Source organism: Drosophila tropicalis, unplaced genomic scaffold, assembly GCF_018151085.1.
Source record: "Drosophila tropicalis isolate 14030-0801.00 unplaced genomic scaffold, ASM1815108v1 contig_158, whole genome shotgun sequence".
Classification (NCBI taxonomy): domain Eukaryota; kingdom Metazoa; phylum Arthropoda; class Insecta; order Diptera; family Drosophilidae; genus Drosophila; species Drosophila tropicalis.
The window spans coordinates 5,467,003-5,480,333 of NW_027172602.1; the positions used below are offsets into that span (position 1 = coordinate 5,467,003).

Below are 13,331 nucleotides of genomic sequence, written 5' to 3' on the forward strand. Positions count from 1 at the left end.
GTTGACATTAAAGAGAAATTTGTTCAGATATGTCTCTGGAAATTTTAGATCAATAAAGCTCCTCGACATAAGAGATTAAGTCAACCAATTGTCATCATTCTCTCTCTGTATATTTTATGATTATTAAAGAAGAAATATTCATCACCTTATGAAGCAAAACTAAAGAAATTATTCATCGACTGAAAAATGAACGGGCCCTTTAAGTTTAAAGCTTGTTCCAAAATAAGAAAAATTGATAGACAACTCGGCAAATGAAAATTTTATATTCATTTTTAAAATTTAAATATATGTTTTTGTCGTATGTATATTTGCATCATTCCATTACAATTATATTAACTTAGATTTAAATGTTGTTTTGTGTGTTTCTTTCATTTCTTTTATTTTAAAATAGTTTGTTTCTTTTTTTCATTATTATTATTTTATTGGTTGGTTGGTTGGTTGTTTTGCGTTCATCATTTATGCAATTTATCGTTTTTCTTTGCTTATATCAATAATATAATATTCCAAGTTTATATGTGAGTGTTATTTGATGAAGTTTGTAATTGTTTGAGATGGATGGGGGAAATGGGGATGCGATAAGGTAAATGGAGGGAGTGATGATAAAGAAAGGTGTATTCAGATATAATCATCATGTATGTGATTTGCCTTTTGAAAGCATCACGAAAGAACAGCATAAGAATTATGTCCGTACATTTTTGTTATGATATATTTAATTACTAATTATCATATGTGTGTTTAGGTGTGTGTGTTTATATGTATATTATATATAAATCGTTTGCCTTTGCAATTTATGCTAATTCATCAAATAATCATCCAATGAGAACTTAAATCGAGAGACGTCTCCCTTTCTCTCGCTCAGAATTAAAAATTAGAACTACATACAAATACAAATGTGTGTGTGTTTTTTTTTTTTTATATTTTTTTTTTTTTTTTTTAGATATTTTTTTTTTACAGATTTGTGGTTTTTTTCATATTTGTTTTTGCTCACTTAATTGCACGTACTTAATAATTTCTATTTTCATGTGGCGCCACCAATCAATTGATCAAACAGAATTTGAAACCTGTCTATATATTGTATATATATGCAAATATATATACATATAAATATATATGTTAAAAAATAATAATTGGTAGTAGTTTGTAAACACGAAATCAGTATATCAATCAGAATTGTATTATATAATATAAATTATGCTAAACTAAACTTTTAAAGAGAAACATTTGAACAGAATACGCCCGTTTTAATCCGATTTGTCCATCAACGTTTTATTCAACACTTTCTTATGCATATTTAAAAACTGTTAAAACCGAAAATTATTCTAATCAAAATGGTTTGTTTCGAGTTTCTTGAAAAATGTTTTAAAAAAAAATGTCATTTCAATTCAACGAGAAGTTAGGGGATCGCGAATCGGTTTCGTTATTTAAAAAAAAAAAAAAATAAACAGGGTAGCGGTAGAGGACAACTTCTCTTTTGGATCTACTACAAGGTTTTTATCGTTCAATTTTTGTTTCTCATATTTCTTTTGCTAAACAAAATAAATCAACTATAGTTAAACATAAAAAAATTTGTTTTATATTATTTTAATTACAACTGAATATAACTGATGAAAAAAATTTGTTGTTGTAAAGAATTGGTAGCGAAAATATCTATATTTAAATATATATATCTAAATATAGGTATATAATATTATTAAACATAGAAAAATTATGTTTTATTTTAGGCGTACAATTTATGTCTGTGTGGTTGTGTGTGTGTTTGTGTGTGGGTGTGGATGTGAGTGTTCAATTCGCAAGTTAAACTTTAGCGTAAAGCCCACCATAATATAATATAGGATTAATAAAAACTAAAACAGAACTACGACCAGCTTTATATGCATAACTTTCCACTTACTCTATCTCTCTCTTTATTATGATGTGTTACATCATTTCCTTGCCGAATATACATTACACATTGCATAAAAGGCTGCCGGAGGGTATTTTGAGAAAAGATAAAGTTTGGCAAGGTATACGCAACTGGTTTAAGCCCTCTAGTTATTGTTGTTACTGTGTGTGTGTGTGTGTGGGTGTGTTGGATCTATGTATTTGTTACGCGCTGTCTGGTCGCTCTGGTGGTGGTGGTGGGTGTGTATGATTAGGTATTTCCTCCCTTCTACATAATTATCCTGCTGCACTTGTCTTATCATCTTCATCCTCATTATCATCTTTATCATCATCGATAAGCAGTCATCACTATTCATCAGCATTGTCATCATCATTATAATCATCAAAAGATTGGCGCTTCGTCTCTCCTTAAAAACGATAATTCTCATCGGCCATATGTATAGCCCAAAGAAATTTGGTTCTTTGCGTTTTATTAAAGATCTTTTCAATCGGCACGCCATTCTTTTTACACCTGAAACGAAATAAATTTAAATAAATAATTTAAAAATTTCGTGCAAAAGGATTCAGCTTAAAATATGTTTCAAAAAGCTTTGATTGATTGCCTTAATCTCCAAAAACTCCACAGTAAGTGCTTTCGTTTCGTTTACTTACCAGGCCACCGAAATACGTGGATCGAGATAATTCAATTTGGATGTGCTCAAGGCAATGGTCTTATTCTCGTCTCTATCAGTCTCTTGTAGTTCCAACTTCTTTAGCTGTTCCTTTAAACGTTCCAGCTGCTTGCCCTTCTTATCGGCATTCACTTTCTCCTTAACCGAGCCACGTTTGGCCGCCTTTTTCAAATCCTTTTAATTGAGAAAAAGAAATAAGTAAACACGTTGTTCTTTGTTTGCTTTATGATCTCAATAACTTACATGATATTCAGATTCACAATCATCGATGGCATCGCGCTTGGCGCGTATTTTTCTTTTAAATTCTCCATGGACTTTTGGTGACCCTTGGGCACCGAACGCTGATGGTTACAAAGGATGGCCACAGCACGATTGGCACGATTATAGGCCAACAATTTCTCAGCGACTGTTGCATCGCCATCGGTTAGTTTATCCAATTGATCTTGTAGCGTTTTTGAAGCGTTATATGTACGAAATACTTTAGCCGTGAGTCCTAAACGAAAAGCAAGCATGAGTAATCATCAAGATAAGAAAAGTGTTAATCCAACTTACCATCCATTAGCTCTTTAAGATGCTCGTTGAGAACTTGGGTATTGAGACGATCAAAGAGATCATCGCCCTCCTTCTTATTCTCCATAAAGAGTTCGAGATTTTTGAAGACACGCTTCTCCACCTCGACCTCATTGTAGTATCGTATGGAATCCTTACCAGGGAAATCAAATACAACCACATTCTCTTTGCCATTGAGCTCTCTATGCAGTTGGACATGCTCGACACGCAACGAACAACAGCCGACCGTATCCGCCTGATCCTCATCCTTTTCGTTACCCGCTCTCAGGGCTAATTTATCGATAAAGTACAAAGCAACAGCTCTTTGACGCACGCGCATCTCCTTGGATTTCCATTCGTCACGATAGGTGGCACGAATCTTATCAATCACTTTATCCAAACGGCGAGCTGTCTCATATTTAATGTGATCCTTTTCACCCTTTAGCTTGGACGATGGATTCAACATAATATATTTAACTTGACCCTGGACATTTTCTACCCAAGATGCTAGCCAAGTGACGGTATTATCGTGACGTACTTCCTTCCAACGTTGGCCCGGTGGTGGTGTTGGTACCTTTGAATTTTTACCACAATTAATCGATACCTCGGAGGCCCCAATGCGACGTTTGATCATTCCCATTTTCGGATGTTCACCACGACCACGAAACAGACCCGGCGGCTCTAGACGGAAATTACCGATTTTCTCTTTATGACCATCGATCATACAAAAGCCATATTCCTTAACCAATGCCTCGTTCTCATTCTTTTTCGCCAGTTTCTCATCCTTTGTGGCGGCCTTCCGTCTTTCCGACTCGGCTTGAAAGAATTCAAACATTTCTTGGAAATTACATTTACGAAAATCTTTGATAATCTCTTTCTCCCTTTCCGTCATGGTTTTGCGGAAATCTTTGAAGAAATTGGTATTGAAAACATCCTTGGTGCAGTAGTCATGATTTAACATTTTAGCATAGAATGTGGCTGCCTCTTCGGTTTCTTCGGTAAGATCCAAGGGTTTACCATCGTAAAAGAAGCGTACATTGCGTGGCACACGCTCATAGGGTGGAGCAAAGACAGGACCCTTATGCTCTAGGGTTGACCATTTGACACCATCTTCACGCTTCTCCTCTTCCCACCTGAATAAAATTAATGAGATATTGAGAGATTAATTAAAGTGAATGATACTAGATGTAATGATGATGATGATGATAAAGCCTCCCACCCACCAACGTAAACCAACAACCGCCTCCGCCGCCGATACCCCAACCAATTCCGCCTGTCTCTGCTGTTTCCCAACATTTTGTCGTCGTTTCCGTTGAACTGGAAATGTGGACAAACGTTTCTCGAATCTAATGTGAAATTGACGTTTAAGCAGCACCAACAACAGCATCGACGACGACAACGACGATGCTGCTGAGGCATATGATGACATTTGGTTTAATGGTCTGCTTTTTTCTCTCCTCTCTCTCCCTCTCTCCACTTCTATCTGACAGTCACACATTACGCAAAGCGGCAGCAATGGCAAATAGGTAAACCTAACCTCAATTTCTGTCGTCTTTTTTTGTTGGTGTGTAGTTGCTCGTTTTGCTTGAACAGCTGATGAACAATGCCGCTGACGCACGCGCTTCACAGGGAATGGCCGGTCCCACAACAGTGGGTCACAAAAGTAGGCGAGCACACAAAACATACGTATGTATGTAAAGTTCAACATGAATATTGTTTAAATATTTCTCTTAATCTGGTTATGAACAGAGAGATAACAAATTGATTGTTTCTTATAAACCGAATATGAATTGGTTAAATAATTTTTATAGTTTAATATGTAACATGTACACAAACTTTTCAGTTGAACAGTGTGTGTGAGTGTAGAGACACTATGTATGAAACGCCATTGTGACTTTCAAAATGTAGGTCAGTGACATTCAAACTCATTTTTGAACGCACACACATGTGCGCGCACATGTCTCCTACCATTTTTGGCTAGGGACATTTTTTCATACAATTGAGTTTGCGTGGGTAGATGACATAGAGGAATATACTAAAGATTCGAATATAAAAAGGGGAAAGAGAACTAGACTGATTACTATTATATCATAACCCAACCACTATACATACATACACATATGCAAATATATATGACAACTTACCATCTCCAGACTTCTTCTTCCTCATCCTTTTTGTCTTTACGGGCACGTTTGGTGGGCGATACAGTTTCATTCTTAATCTCAGGTTCCTAAAATGAATTAACCAATAATATAGACAATATATAAATCGGCATTTTTGTGTTATAAGATTTTGGCTTACCTTTTTAACCTTTTTCTTTTTGGGCTTCATGTTGCCATAATCATCATCTAGTTCTTCTTTGGGACGCTTCTTATGCTTATGACTCTTCTCTTTGGGCTCCTTTTTGATCTTCTTACGCGCCAATAGCGGAATGTCATCATTATCTTCGTCCATATAGCCATCCCCATTATTACCAATTGGTTCCTGTTTTCGTTTGCGCATGGCCAATGGTACATCCTCCTCATCATCTTCATAATCATCATCAGCTCCATTCTCGTTGTCATCGTCATTGTCGTTATCATTGTAATCGTCATCCTGGAGAGCACTATCCTCTTCAGCATAGGATGGCTGCTCGTGCTTTGTTTCGAACGAAGGCTCATCCGATCGAAATTGTGACAAGGAGTAGTCACAGGAACTGGCCTGTGATAGATTATTGAAACTGTTGTCCTCCTCCTTCTTTATATCGACAATGTTCTCTTCGTAGCCATTTTTGTAAATCATGCCACCATTACCATTGCTGGCTACAGATTGGGCAGTCGAGCATTCAGCATAATGCTGTTGCATCGGGGGGCTGAGAAACTGGCTCCGGTTTCACGAAGACACCATCATAGGATGGATCCTTGCCAGAGTTGCTAGTAGTGCCAGATGATGAACTGTGCCGTGAACTGGAATGTTTGCTTTTCGATGGCGAGGAGCTACTTGTGTGCCGTGAGCTCGATGACGAAGAGCTTTTGTGATCGCTGCGGCGCTTATCTCGGCTACTGCTGCTACTACTGTTGCTACGATCTTTGTCTTTGGAGCGTTCTTTATCCTTCGATGAGCTCTTATGGTGGCCAGACGATGATGATGAGGAGGATTTGTGTTTGCTGCTGCTGGTCCCATCCTTATCACGATGACTTGACGAGGAGCTGCTACTGCGATGATGATCCTTATCCCTATGCTTGGACGAGGAGCTACTGCTGCTCTTATGCCTGTCCTTGTCGCTGTTGAAAAAAAGAAAGAAACATAAATAAATTTGGCTACATTAAAAAACAATTTGTGTATTTTATATTCATACCGACTGCTACTCTTATGCTCCTTCGATGAGCTGGAACTGGAACTCTTATGCTCACTTCGCTCCTTATCACGATGCTTATCCTTGCTAGACGATTTATGTTTGCTGCTACTGCTACTGCTATTATGATGGTAGTGGTTATGATGGCCATTGGTGGTTACACCATTTGATTGCACTTCGCTGCAGCTTCCACCATTTTGCATATGGATGTTCTAAAAAAAGAGTAGAAAACAAGGATGTGAAGTATTAATTTCTATTAATCGATTGACAAATTGACAGAATCTTTTATTTGCTAAAGTTAGTCACTATCACGTATCTCGCAGGTTTAAGGGATAGTCTGATTATTGGTTCTACCTGTTACAAATACAATTCGATATACTCTACTTTGCAGGGCATATAAAATAAGATGAAAAGAGCAAAGCGGGGCCAGTACCGTTACCTGTATCTTGTCCTCATGACAAAAAAAAATATATATACATATGTATATATTATATATGCAGACGTGCTCTATATATATATATGTATATACCTATGTATATATGTATTTATATACATACATATATGTAAAAATGGCTTTCCCCCTTACCACGTGGTGAAAATCAACCCTAACAATCAAAATGTTTCGGCCTTTTTCTAGATGATGTTGTAGTAGTCGGCATGTTGGATTTTAGATAGCAAATGCACGGGGCATTTCAAAATGAAAAGGTTTCGCTACCAGTTTTACACATTACACAGACAATAAAATCATAAATCTTTAACAAGCAGCACATAGTGTCAAAGCAAAGCAAAAAAAAATGAAAAATGAAAGGAAGCATTTTATGTACAAAAACAATAAAAACACACACATGTGATTTATTTTGCTGCTGCTGGCCCTGTCTCGCTCTCTTGGTGTGCCCAAGTTGGATATCAAACTTACTAATGTCATGTTTTATATGTAGTTTCGTCTGTATTTAATTTAATTTATTTGAAGTGGATGACTTCTGAATATTTTATTGCTCTTGTTCTGGATAAATGATTAATTTTGAATTACTACTTTCATCGCATTTTCGTGGAAATACCAAAAGAAAAATTCAAATGAAACGGTCACACTAATACATTCTCGTTCTCGGTCGGCTCTGACATAGCCGCCTCTACCGCTCTCCCTTTTTTGCCTGACTCTGCCTGAGCTACCGTACTGCCTGTTTGCCTGCCTGTGCATTGTCGCCATTTTCGTAAATTACTAATATGCCTCTTACTTGCATTTTTTTTTGCTTTTTGGTGAAGATTCTGATTTTTGGGATCGCTTTATTGCTTTATGACTGGCTTAAGTTTTGAGGTACTTGACTTCAATTTGGAATTATATGTTTAAATATATATCTATATATACAGCTTTTCTCTCATGCTCTCTTTTTGTGTGTGAACTCAACACGTTTGCAATTCTCTTTTTTTTTTACGTTTTTTTTTTTTTTGTGTGTGTGTGAGTTCTCGCATTCTGGGCCGCAAAACAATAACAAAATTACATAAAAAATGGTACATTTCCTCTCTGGTCTTTAGATCTTGTAATTTATTTTTTGTACTTACATTTTCAGCAGCCACATCCCCACTCATTTTTGGAGAAATTTTTATGTTACTTTTTGGCAGTTGTGTGGTGTTTGTGGGCGGCTCTCGGGGCTTTGGGCTCTCCTTTCTTTTTCGGTTTTTTGTCGCTATTTGTGTGTCTTCTTTGCTCGCTTTTATTACCTTCCTACCACCTCCTTCCTCTCACCAAAATAGCAGTAGCAGAGATCCTCTCCTTTACTCACACACCACACTGGCTGGTGGCTGCCTATGGCTCTGGCAGATAATAATTTTTTGTTGGATTTTTTTCTTCGTCTTTTCGTCAAATGCGTTGCGTTGCGTTGCGCACGACTGCAGGCGGCAACAGCAGCCAGATAATACAACCAGCACACACGCAAATATATTATAATATTAAAAAAAAATAAAAATGTGTAATTTTCTTTTCAATTCTTTTCGCTCTTTTTTTTCGTCCAAGTCCAAATATTGAACACACACAACACACACACAGAATTTGAACGTCTACTTGGGTGAGGGGGTGAGGGCGGCTGCGGCGGGGTGGGAAGTGTAAGTGCAGAAGGCGAAATAATATATATTTGTGAAGTGGAAGAATTGTCTTTTTTCCTTTTTCTTTTAATTTTCACTTGCGCGCAGCCACGCGAACACGTTCGGGCTCCGAAACTTCGAATTGAACTGCAGTGTGACCAGACGGGGCACGAATGTAAATTGCCAAGGACAGCATCAATGGTATATTTCGATTTCGAATGTATCGATAATTGAGAATGACACTATGGTTTTCCAAAAATTATCCTGGTCACACTGCACTGCATTTTAACAGCTGATTTCGTCTAGTGAGTTTTTTTTTTGTTCAATTTTGTTGTTCTTTTGAAGCGAAGCAAATTTAAAGTGTGCAGGTGCGTCCACCATACCTGCCGAGATCAAGACAAATCAACAGAATCATGAGACAAAAATTAATTATATATGGTATATTCATTTCATTTGTTATCACGAGTCCTGCCGCCGAAGCAATACAGGCGCGGAGCGATAAGGAACAAGCCCAGACCGTTGTTTCTGGCACAGCTGTGCAATCTGTGGTACCAGTACAATCATCCTCCGCGTCGGCATCATCATCATCATCCTCAGCCAGCTCGAATTCAGCATTTAATCCGCTTGGTCCGAATGTGATGTGCTCATTTCTGCCACGCGATTTTCTTGAATGCAAAGAGCCCATCGATCATCGGTACAATTTGACGGCAAAAACGGAAAAGGGCTATGGTTGCCTACTATTCGGTGGTTCCACTTACGAGGATGTTGAGCACACTAAAGTCCAATGCACTGTATACACGGATATCGATTGCTTTGGCCCACGAACTTTCTATCGCGATGGTGTGCCCTGTGTCCGGTATACGGATCATTATTTTGTAACAACCCTTATCTATAGCATGCTCCTTGGTTTTCTTGGCATGGATCGTTTCTGTTTGGGTCAAACGGGAACCGCCGTTGGCAAATTGCTGACCATGGGCGGTGTTGGTGTTTGGTGGATAATCGATGTGATTCTATTGATCACAAATAATTTATTGCCCGAAGATGGCAGCAATTGGAATCCCTATGTTTAAGGCAAATCCTCTCCTTTTCGATTTTGTGATAATTGTCATTGTAAATACATATACATAATGTACATTTTATATTAGATAAGCGCATGAATTATACAAAAACTACATGTTTATAGTTTGTAGATGTATCAGACAAGTTGTGAATAAATTTAGTAGATCAACTTAAATATCTTTGCTCGCGTTTCATTTGTCTGGATGGCTTGAATGACTCTCTTAAACATATTTGTGTATGGTTTATTTAGATGGTTATCTTGGATGATTTTATTTTGCTCTATTGAATAAATGCAGAATAATTATACGATTAAGCCAGAAAGTTATATTATTGCTATCACGCATCCTTCTCATAGTTCTCAGTTTTCATATCGTTCAAGCCCAAATCTTCATTGTCCTCGTAGGAACGATCATAATGCTCCACAACCAATTGATCATCGGCCACAGCGATGCCATTCTCATCAGTGTCATCATTCAGCGATTGCACATATGTATTGCCAGCTGGATCCTCGAGTATCAATGTGATAATACGCTCCAAATTCATTACAGCATCAAATGAATTTAAAAATCGTTTCATTTGCTCTTTGGAATTATCATCGGCGGAGTCGTGGAAGAAAGTGCCATCCAATTGGTCACGCATAGCCACCAAGAGACCTTCCACTGTGGTGAATCGGCCACAGAGGGCATTGGGACCCACCTCCATATCCAATTCCGGTATGGATAGGCTGCATGTTTCCGATTTGAGTACATCACGTGTTAAGTCCTCCTTTTTGGCGATGCGTACCTTGAATCGTATGCCTTGTGGCTCCACTCCGCCACCTGATTTAACCTCGTTGGTCTTGTGGCCACATTGAGAGCAAACAGTGGCCATAATGACGACCTCTTTAAAGTGGGGTATTTTCGTTAACTTCATGTTTGTCTCACAAGGTGCCTGGCAATTCGGACAGTTGGTGGAAAATTGCAAGACTTCACCATGAAGATTTTCAATGGGCCACTCATCTTCGGCAATGGGCTTCAGTAGATGGGCATCTGCATCTGGTTGTTCGTGATTCTGTGCATAGAGACCTGCAGTAAAGAGGAGGTCAATCTCAATATCTGTGAAATTTAATTTATATATTATTTGCTTACCCAGATCTTCGTTTTGCTTCTGGGAACGCGTGAAATGAGAAACTTTTAGCTGCGGATCTGCGGCAGGTGCCAGAGGATTCTCAATGAAACTATTGCCCGAAATGTCTTCCAGGTGGAGATGGAACGGTGTCTTGACTAGTTTCACTTCCCGCAAACGTTCTATGTACGCATCAATTGATGCCGCTTCGGTGGGGTGATCAATGCGTCGTTTTTCCTGATCCTGCGATAGACCGGTTATGGTTCTCTCAATGATGCCCTCCACAGTGGTCACTTCGCCCTTTTGGGATTGCACTGGTATCTCTAGCTCCACCTCGGGTATGATAATACTAGAATTATCTGATCGCACCACCCGCCGATTAAGATCACTTTCAGTCTTCACCTCCAGTTGAATGCGTATTCCCGATTTTTGTATCTCCGATGCGGATTGCATCTCATTGTTGGTAAAACCGCAGTGTTCACATTTAAACGACATCAACACCACCTCACGAAAGAATGGAATTTTGGTGGGCAAGAGCCGGGTGATACCCGTTTCGAAGCAACTCATACATGCCGATTCGATTTCCACAACTTCTTCACCCTGTTCTGCATTAATCGCTTGGAAGATTGGCTGTTTTGGTTCCTGGTCCTGCTCCGTTGCAGTAGGAACACTATCAGTGCCAGAAGGAGTAACGTCCGCAGTTGATAACATGCTTGAAAATTAAAAATAATACAATTATTTAGTTAGAGATGAGTTGTGTGACCAGCGTGTGGAATATGATAATGCGCCACGTTTTTTCCGCCAAAAGTGCTAGAACTTTCTAGCTTTTTTTAACAAAATGGCAGCACTGCTTGGGCGCTTTTATTCAAAAACTTAAAACTTAAGGAACAAATTAAAAAAAACCACACCAAATGAAAAAGAATTACTCAGAAAAATTATTGGAAACTCCTAGCATCCTAAATCTGTAATTCTGTCATTTTTTGTTCGATTTGAAAAGTTCATATTATTTTTTTTTGATTTTAATTTGCATTAAAACCTTTTAAATTAATATTATTGTAAATTGCCACAAAAATTCGAGATGGCTAACAAAAGTTTTTCCAATTTTTTCGTTTAAAATTCACTCGGTAAAATCGATGTTGTATCAAAACATTGAATTTATTCAAGTATAGGAGTATTTAAATTCTAATTTGTAAAAACATAAAATAATAATATTTGCACACATTTTCTTGGGCAGTTCTTGGGTTTTTGAATTGAGTAAATATATACAGAAACTATATGTCTAAGCATGAAATGGTTTAAAACCAATGTTGAAGTCCAAAAAACGCAGGAACAAGCAGCAGCAGCAGAAGCATCTGGCCCGTTTTTGTAGCTGACGGTGCCGAATTACACAAATCCCCCTGGCAGAAGCACATGTAGACCTTTTTGTAATTGTATATAGTGTCGGCGCAACGATCCATGTTATCATCGGGACCCCTTTGCACACACATTCGCTGTATGGCCAAGTCATAGTCGTCAATGGCATAGGTGCCGCCGCCTTCAATGACCTTGCCACACCACCCGCTGGCGCAGGGTATGGCTGCCAGTCCGGGCTCATGATCCACATCGGTAGCATTATAGGTGAAGGGATCCTTGCAACTGCCAAGTTCGCCACGCGAACGGCATTGATAGCAGCGACGCAAAAGGCCTGACGTATCACAGGGACAGCAAGTACAAGAGGGCGAGAGCGAGAGCGTGCGAGCGAGCATGAGCAACAGGTAAAGAGAAAGGTATTGGTAAAACAAAAGACTTCTATAAGCAACGAACTCAAAATTTATTTTAATCTTACCCTCAATCTGAAAGCCTGGCAATATGATCATAAAGCATATTGCACTTAAATAAATGAACACATTCAATTGCATATTTCCTTATTAAATATTTTAAATACTTAAGCTAAAAACAAAAAAAAAACTAATTGCTGTATATTAAGGTTGCAAGACTATCGATAGTTCGAATAATATCGAATGTTCAAATTAGTTTAGTCGATAACGATATTATATTCAATTTAAATTTTATATTAATTCTCGTTAAAAAAAACAAATGAGTGTCATCTACATTCGTAACATAATTTTTGATTTCCCAACTCTTTGATATTTGTTAGCTTGTTATTTTTTCCCCCCTATTTTTGTTTTGTTTTGTGAATTTAAAATAAAACTTTCGATTTTTCATATATATATATTTCTATATAGTTTATTTTCTTTAAATAGTTTTACAGCTTACATTTTGGTTTTTCTTCTTGTTGTTGTCCCCATTAGCACAAACAAAGTTTTGTTGTTGTTGTTCTTGTTATTATTATTGTTGCTGCTGTGATTTTTGCCATTTTGTTGTTGTATATGAAATGTATTAATCTTAAGTTTATATTTGATTCGCTAAAAACTCATGTTAAAAAAGTATGTTTTTTTTTTGTTTGCTTTGCTTTACGCTTTTGTTTTTTGCATAGTTATTTATGTGATGTATGTATGTGTATATAGTATGTATATATGTATATATATATATGCATACACATATAGGCCATTGGTTAATTATAATTTAATATTCAAGTAAATTTGTTGGATATTGTTTGGTTTTTGGAAATGGATTAGAGGAAATACACAAATACAGAGATTGATACGTACTTA

The 13,331-nt window shown here is 37.5% G+C and overlaps 4 protein-coding genes across 4 annotated transcripts; 1 reads left to right on the forward strand and 3 right to left on the reverse strand.

The window, feature by feature from the left end:
• Positions 1-1,550: 1,550 nt before the first annotated feature.
• LOC137586995 (DNA topoisomerase 1-like) lies at positions 1,551-8,674 on the reverse strand. The gene is given in 10 exon segments (XM_068303218.1): positions 1,551-2,392; positions 2,533-2,726; positions 2,796-2,842; positions 2,845-3,045; positions 3,105-4,234; positions 5,246-5,331; positions 5,403-5,949; positions 5,951-6,364; positions 6,439-6,647; positions 7,996-8,674. Coding segments are annotated over 10 exon segments (2,958 nt in total). The 5' UTR covers positions 8,023-8,674; the 3' UTR covers positions 1,551-2,289.
• Positions 8,675-8,789: 115 nt separating this feature from the next.
• amrt (amaretto) lies at positions 8,790-9,748 on the forward strand. Its single transcript, XM_068303222.1, has one exon. It carries the CDS (start codon positions 8,928-8,930, stop codon positions 9,582-9,584), a length of 657 nt encoding a protein of 218 aa, XP_068159323.1. The 5' UTR covers positions 8,790-8,927; the 3' UTR covers positions 9,585-9,748.
• A 55-nt stretch (positions 9,749-9,803) lies between these two features.
• Zpr1 (zinc finger protein Zpr1) lies at positions 9,804-11,514 on the reverse strand. Its single transcript, XM_068303221.1, has 2 exons — positions 10,701-11,514; positions 9,804-10,637 (listed from the first exon to the last, which is right to left on the reverse strand). Exons 1-2 carry the CDS (start codon positions 11,386-11,388, stop codon positions 9,910-9,912), a joined length of 1,416 nt encoding a protein of 471 aa, XP_068159322.1. The 5' UTR covers positions 11,389-11,514; the 3' UTR covers positions 9,804-9,909.
• Positions 11,515-11,813: 299 nt separating this feature from the next.
• rtv (QVR superfamily protein rtv) lies at positions 11,814-12,636 on the reverse strand. The gene is made up of 2 exons (XM_068302862.1): positions 12,503-12,636; positions 11,814-12,361 (listed from the first exon to the last, which is right to left on the reverse strand). Exons 1-2 carry the CDS (start codon positions 12,573-12,575, stop codon positions 11,973-11,975), a joined length of 462 nt encoding a protein of 153 aa, XP_068158963.1. The 5' UTR covers positions 12,576-12,636; the 3' UTR covers positions 11,814-11,972.
• Positions 12,637-13,331: the final 695 nt, after the last annotated feature.